This window comes from Amia ocellicauda, chromosome 7 (genome assembly GCF_036373705.1).
Source record: "Amia ocellicauda isolate fAmiCal2 chromosome 7, fAmiCal2.hap1, whole genome shotgun sequence".
Taxonomy (NCBI): domain Eukaryota; kingdom Metazoa; phylum Chordata; class Actinopteri; order Amiiformes; family Amiidae; genus Amia; species Amia ocellicauda.
In genome coordinates this window covers 3,933,990-3,940,180 of record NC_089856.1, presented here as the reverse complement: position 1 = coordinate 3,940,180, position 6,191 = coordinate 3,933,990, and the positions used below count along the sequence as shown (strand labels likewise).

At 48.3% G+C, this 6,191-nt stretch overlaps 1 protein-coding gene across 1 annotated transcript; it reads right to left on the bottom strand.

Moving 5' to 3' along the window:
- Window positions 1-2,226: 2,226 nt before the first annotated feature.
- Window positions 2,227-5,018, bottom strand: pld6 (phospholipase D family, member 6). The gene is made up of 2 exons (XM_066710380.1): window positions 4,530-5,018; window positions 2,227-3,036 (listed from the first exon to the last, which is right to left on the bottom strand). Exons 1-2 carry the CDS (start codon window positions 4,945-4,947, stop codon window positions 2,804-2,806), a joined length of 651 nt encoding a protein of 216 aa, XP_066566477.1. The 5' UTR covers window positions 4,948-5,018; the 3' UTR covers window positions 2,227-2,803.
- Between the last annotated feature and the right edge of the window lie 1,173 nt (window positions 5,019-6,191).

The following is a 6,191-nucleotide window of genomic DNA, read 5'->3' as shown; positions in this document are numbered from 1 at the left end:
AGCAAAGCAAGACCTTACACTGGATTTATTGACACTCCTGTACAAAGGACGTGTGCCGAAAAGTTGGACAGAGGCTGTGCAGATACAAATGGAAATATTACACAAGTCATTTGTCAGTATATATCCTACTCCTAACCCTAGTTTATTTACTTCCTCATTCTCAAATCAAGGAGCCAATAAATCAGGCAGAATTAATAAGCAGTGGCTGACACGCTTCCAGATGTCATCTTGCGATTGTTCTCACAAGCCTGCCGGTCGTTTCCTGACGTCTGTGAGTAACAAGGTCCCCAGAGCATCTCGACCACTACCTCCCACTGAAACAGGGAGGTGTCATTGTTAGCTAAAGAGGCTGCTGAAAAGGACTGCTGGTTTAATGTAATTAATATTGTTCTTCTTAATATCCTGCAGTGCTAATGACAAGTGTCCCCAGGAATACTGTCAACTCTGGACTTTAGTGCATGTGCGTGCAGCTCACAATTGCTTCCCCACCTCACTTCCTGTTGGTCATAACAGCAAACAATGGCCTAGCCAACACTACAGTAGGAAATAACACACTCTTCCTGTAAGCAAACTGATCTGAACGGATTAGTGCTAAACACCCCACACTCTGAATTAGGCCTGTAATACTAACGGCACAGGTAGGAGGCTCCGTTATCTGCTTCCTGAAGCCCCACTACTTTCACCACAAACCCTGGGCTCAGCAGTCTTCCTTCCGTCGTCCATTACTGCAAGGCCTGCAATTATTTGGCTCTGAGCTGTCACTGTAACTCTCCGACCTCTCCGTTAGCCTGCTCTGCCGCTGTTCAGCTGGAGCAGAACTGTTGCACGGTCTGTGTGGAACTGTCTAGAGAGGCTCTGATGCGATCCCTCAGGGGAACAGTGCAGAGATCTGCCAAGTATAAAAAACCTAAAACAACGAAACACAAGCTTGTTATTATGACTAAAGTGGAGCAAAAACAGACACACACACACAATTCGGGAGACTAGCTTTGAGCATTGCATATGATCTGATACAGATACCCGTTTATACCAAGGGGGTACCAAATATCATGGGGAAAACAGTACACCCCCACCATCCTTACTTTAATATGACAGGGCTCTTGGAATCCAACGTTGGCCGTTGACCATTTATTTAGCCCTCCTTCCTGACATATGGGCCTAATTCAATTTGGTAATTCGGAGGCAGAGTGGGCAGAGAAAAAGACCAGGCAGGGCCATTTTAATTAGCTTAAGAGCAGAGAGGAGTCAAACTCAATGTCATCCAAAGCAGTCTGCCGCTCTGCTGCCATGGAGCGGTGCCTCATTAAACAGCGGGCCGGTGGGGAATCGGCAGTCTCCGCACCCGAGAGCCGGCGGTGATTTTTTTAGACCGTTTTCAAGAAAATGACCCCCCGATCGTGAAGACGTTTAGCTCAGTGCAGCTGAATAAAAAACCCGCATACAGGTTTTCCAGATCAAAAGCCGTCTCTTAGCCTTTGTTCTCCGAACCCAGCCCTGAGGGACCATCTCTCCCAGGTCACCCCAACAGCTTCAATTAACAGACACTTGGAAACACTTCCTTCTGATCAGTTAAACCAGAGTAATTAGTAAGAGCAACTGGAACAAATAGCGCCATTACCCTTCATCCTGTCAAGGATGTGATCTCACATAATTGGACAAGTGTCTGGCTTAATTAATTACCGCTGTGTGTTCCCAGTTTTATTTAGAAATTGGCAATTTAGAGTTCACTCCCAGCTGTGAATTGTTTTAATAAATTCTGTAGAAATACAACTTCCAGGGTTTTGTCTTTATTCTTGCTTCTGCTGGATCAAGTAAAATAAATTAAATAAGCTTGCGGACTTCAAAATCCCCTTGTCATCTTAATTGTCTTGATTAATTTGGGGCCAAAAAGGTTACGAACCCCTGCTGTAACCGATCAATCACTGGACACCTTGCACACATGGAAATTGGACCTCATATCTGGGCTCTTCTCCCTCCCTCCCTCCCTCAGATGAATCAGTTTCCCTCAATTCTCCCCACTGTGCTCCTGAATCAATGCAGATTCTTGCGGCTGCTCTTTAATTTGTAAGTATTAATCACCTCCGTCAGTGACAACTGCACGCACTCTGTGCTTGTCGCATCGCATTGTGCCAGACTTAATATGAACATTCTGAAGCAGCAATCAAAAAAATAACCAGAAGTTTATTATGTTATACACAATATTAATAAACACCAAAAACACCATTAGAAAAAAAATATTAACTTGGCCCACAAACGGAATCAAAAACAATACCTGTGAAAATGGCAAAAACATTTAAGTACAATTTTTCTGAGGGGAAAACAAAATCTTAAAACGGATAAATTAATGAAGTGCTGATTTGAATTACAGAACATTTTTTATAATCAGTTATTTTCTTCCTTTACAGGCCTGGCCACCCCAGCTCCTGCAGCATCTCCTGGTTTTGGTTTGAGCTGCATGGGACACGCAAAGTGCCGGAGACCTGGGCGGGGCCGGGGGCAGTGCCGGGGACATGTGTGGGGCATGGGGCGGTGCCAGATCCCTGGGCGGGGCATGGGAGGCAAATCCTGGTGGGGGAGGAGTTGTGGATAAATCAGCAGCAGCTATTAACAGCAGACTCTGGCCGGAGCACAATCAGAACTACAGCACTTGAGGAGGTCGGAGAGGAGAGGGCGCTTAGGGCTCTGCGGACCACAGGGGCGAGGGAGGGGGCGAGGGAGGGGGCGAGGGAGGGAGGGAGGGACACAGTGAGCGCCTGCCTGTGTTTGGCGGGCCTCTGCGTCAGGGAGTGTACGTGCGGTGGCATCAGGCGAGGGTCGGGGCCGGCGCGGCAGGGTCGTTGGCTGTCCACAGCTCCTCGAACTCCCGCAGGAAGGGCTTGACGAAGGCGGGGTCCTCGGTCACCAGGACGTTCTCCCGGTTGCCCTGCACAGCCGTCATGGTCCAGTTCAGGGAGCCCGTGAGCAGCAGCCGCCCGTCCACCAGCGCGAACTTGTGGTGCATGAAGTAGCTGCCGGTGTCGTGGCGCACAGAGATGCCTGGGAGAAACCAACACACCGGGGTTGGGGGGGGGCGACAGAGGCCAGACATGGGTTAAGTGCATCAGACAATACCTTTCCAGATTGCATCCACCCCAGTTCATCAAAGCGAGACCGTTCTCAAACCCCCGACCAGCAAGACTCATGTGCTTCCAGTGCCAGTGCACAGCCAGTGTCGTCGGGTTCTGGTTACGGGTCCAAAACCACCAAAACCATGTCCGGAGTTCAGTCTCTACGTCCTGACAGACGATACCAGGGAGGGAAGTGAAGGACGAACCGCAGCCAACAAACCCCTCCTCCCTGCTCCCTCTCTCTTTCCCTGACTCTGAAATTGAATTACTGCACTCTGTCCAGCTGTCCATTAGGCCTGCTTTTATATCCTTAATTAAACACAGAGGCAGTGAACAGCATGCAGCTTCGGCCTTTCCTCTTCCCAGCGCTCACTGTCATCAAGCATTTCAGTCCCAGACATTTATTTTATATATATTCTCCACTAGGGATGAAACCGAATATCCACTATCGACACGTGAATCTAACATTCGATAAAAAGCATATATTGATTTTATTTTAAAGCGTGTACTGATGACTGGCTCTCTATGTAGCTGTAATGAAGACTGACGGGAGGGTGGGATTTGTCATTTCTCGTCTGTGATTGGCTAAACTAGAACGTACCTTGGCTAATAATTGTCCCATTACGGAAGCGCAGATTTCCACTGCGCAGAATAAATAAATTAGCTAGACAGTCTAATACATTTTGCATTTCGTCGTTATGACCGGAACCCATTGCCACAAGGGCGCTAACGTTAAGGCACTGTCGTTGCAACTCACATTGCTAAACTATTACAGAATGAAAAATCGAATTAATAAAACTTGAAAATGAAAAACAGTTTGGACGTTCATTTACAGCTGTAATTGCAAAATATTCCCTTATAAACTCACAGTCACAACCTTTATAGTTAATCTGAAACTGTGACGTGACAATATCGGGAAACAATAATAAAACGAGAGTCGTACACAGGCGAGAGAGTCGGCAGCTCTGCTTCTTGCTGCTGTTATTATGCCATTTCCACATGTCTTCTGATAGGAAGGTATTTTTACAATGTTTATATAACAACGTTCTTGCGTTAGATAAGCATTTTAAACAAAGTTCAGAACTTTTGCAAAGCATTATCACTCATTTAATCTGTCACATTTTGAATGGGGGGGCGACTATTCAAATAGTCGTGGACAACAAAAATCCCACTTCATAAACTGTGGGAACTCCATGCAGAAATTCACCAGATTCAGTGCGAGACTCCAGCATATTATGAAGGTCAAAAACAGACTTTCACAAAGAGTGCGTTCTTCTTTAAAATAAAAGGATTAGGATAAAACCAGGATACTACATAATCCCAATTCTTGTTATGATGTTTATTGTAGGGTCAGGGCCCTGCAACTCCAATTCCAGGAGTGAAACAATGAACGGGACCGCAGAAGGGGTGCCTGGGGCGAACCTGCTTTGAGGAGCCGGCCGACCTGGGAGCCGTTGATGTCCAGGTAGTCCTTGTCGATCACCACGCGTACGGCCACGCGCCGCCGGTGCATGTGCAGCACGGCCCGGCTCAGCTCCTGGCTGGAGAAGGAGAACAGGCAGAGGTCCAGCGTGGCGCGGGCGGACAGCAGGTGGCGCAGGAGCCGGGTGAAGGAAGTCTCGGGGCCGTGGGGCAGCGGGCAGGGGCAGGGCCCGTCCCCGGGGGGGCAGAAGAGATGCTCCACGCAGGTCATGCTGGCGGGGAAGAACAGGACCTCCTTCAGGGGGCCCCCGCAGCTCCACTGCCGCAGCCGCTGGTACAGCCAGAGGAGGCCCTCCAGGCTCAAGGTGGCCACCACCACCCCCAGCCCCAGCAGCTTCACTGTGTGGCTCACTGACATGCCCTGTGGGGAAGGAGAGAGAGGAGGGAGAAGGAGAAGAGTGATAGAGGAAGGAGAAGAGAGGCAGTAACTGCTCTGAGCAGTGGGAGAGAAGAGACGCAAATGAACTGTGAAAACTCCACAGAACAGGAACCTGGAGGAGCGCAGACATTCATCTGAAAATAAGTTTCTCTCATTATTGGTCTCTGTTGATCCACTGCTGCATGGAGGACTACCCAAATGCGTACCCTTGTTTTTTAGTTTTGTAAGTGCGTGTATGTATGCATATATACACACATTATACACACACACTGTATTACGACAATAAACGATCAGTAAGTGTAGGCCTCCACCAACCCTAGAAAGCACTTTGCCACCAACTTGTCTAAATACGTCGCTCCTAATACTATTTAGTGTGATTTACTGTTCATCTCCATTAGTCTCGACTGGTTGTTTTCTGGAAAGTTTCTTGCCAGGTGACACGGATTATTGAGCTCATTAATAACCAGAGACCCGTGTGCTGCAGATCAAAAACCTCGCCCGGCAAAATGTGGTCCGACACCCCGGAGACCTCGCCTGCCAGAGGATAAGAAACGCGATGCAAAACTCAGGCTCGTCCGTGAAATGTAAGGATATATACATATAGACGACGTGCATCTGCCGGTTTGAAACAGCCGCCATGTGTTCGGGATCACAAAGGTAGCGGAACAATCATCCGTTTTAAGGAGCGTGTATACAGACTAGTGATGCTGTGAGTTACGTCAGACGCGCGGATATTATTCACTGACCTTCACTGAAGCGATTTTGTCGACGCGCTCAAACTCCACCGCGGAAGGAACTCGTCTCACTGGCTACGTCATCTCCTCTCGCGAGAGTTCGGGAAAACCGTCTTTACGTCATCAATTTTATGACTTTAGTTTTTGTTTTAGGAGTTTTAGGAGTTTTAGGATTTATACACACACACACACACACACACACACACACACACTTGCCATCTACACCGATCAGCCATAACATTATGACCACCTGCCTTATATTGTGTAGGTCCCCTTTTGCCGCCAAAACAGCCCTGACCCGTCGAGGCATGGACTCCACTAGACCTCTGAAGGTGTGCTGTGGTATCTGGCACCAAGACGTTAGCAGCAGATCCTTTAAGTCCTGTAAGTTGCGAGGTGGGGCCTCCATGGATCGGACTTGTTTGTCCAGCACATCCCACAGATGCTCGATTGGATTGAGATCTGGGGAATTTGGAGGCCAAGCCAACA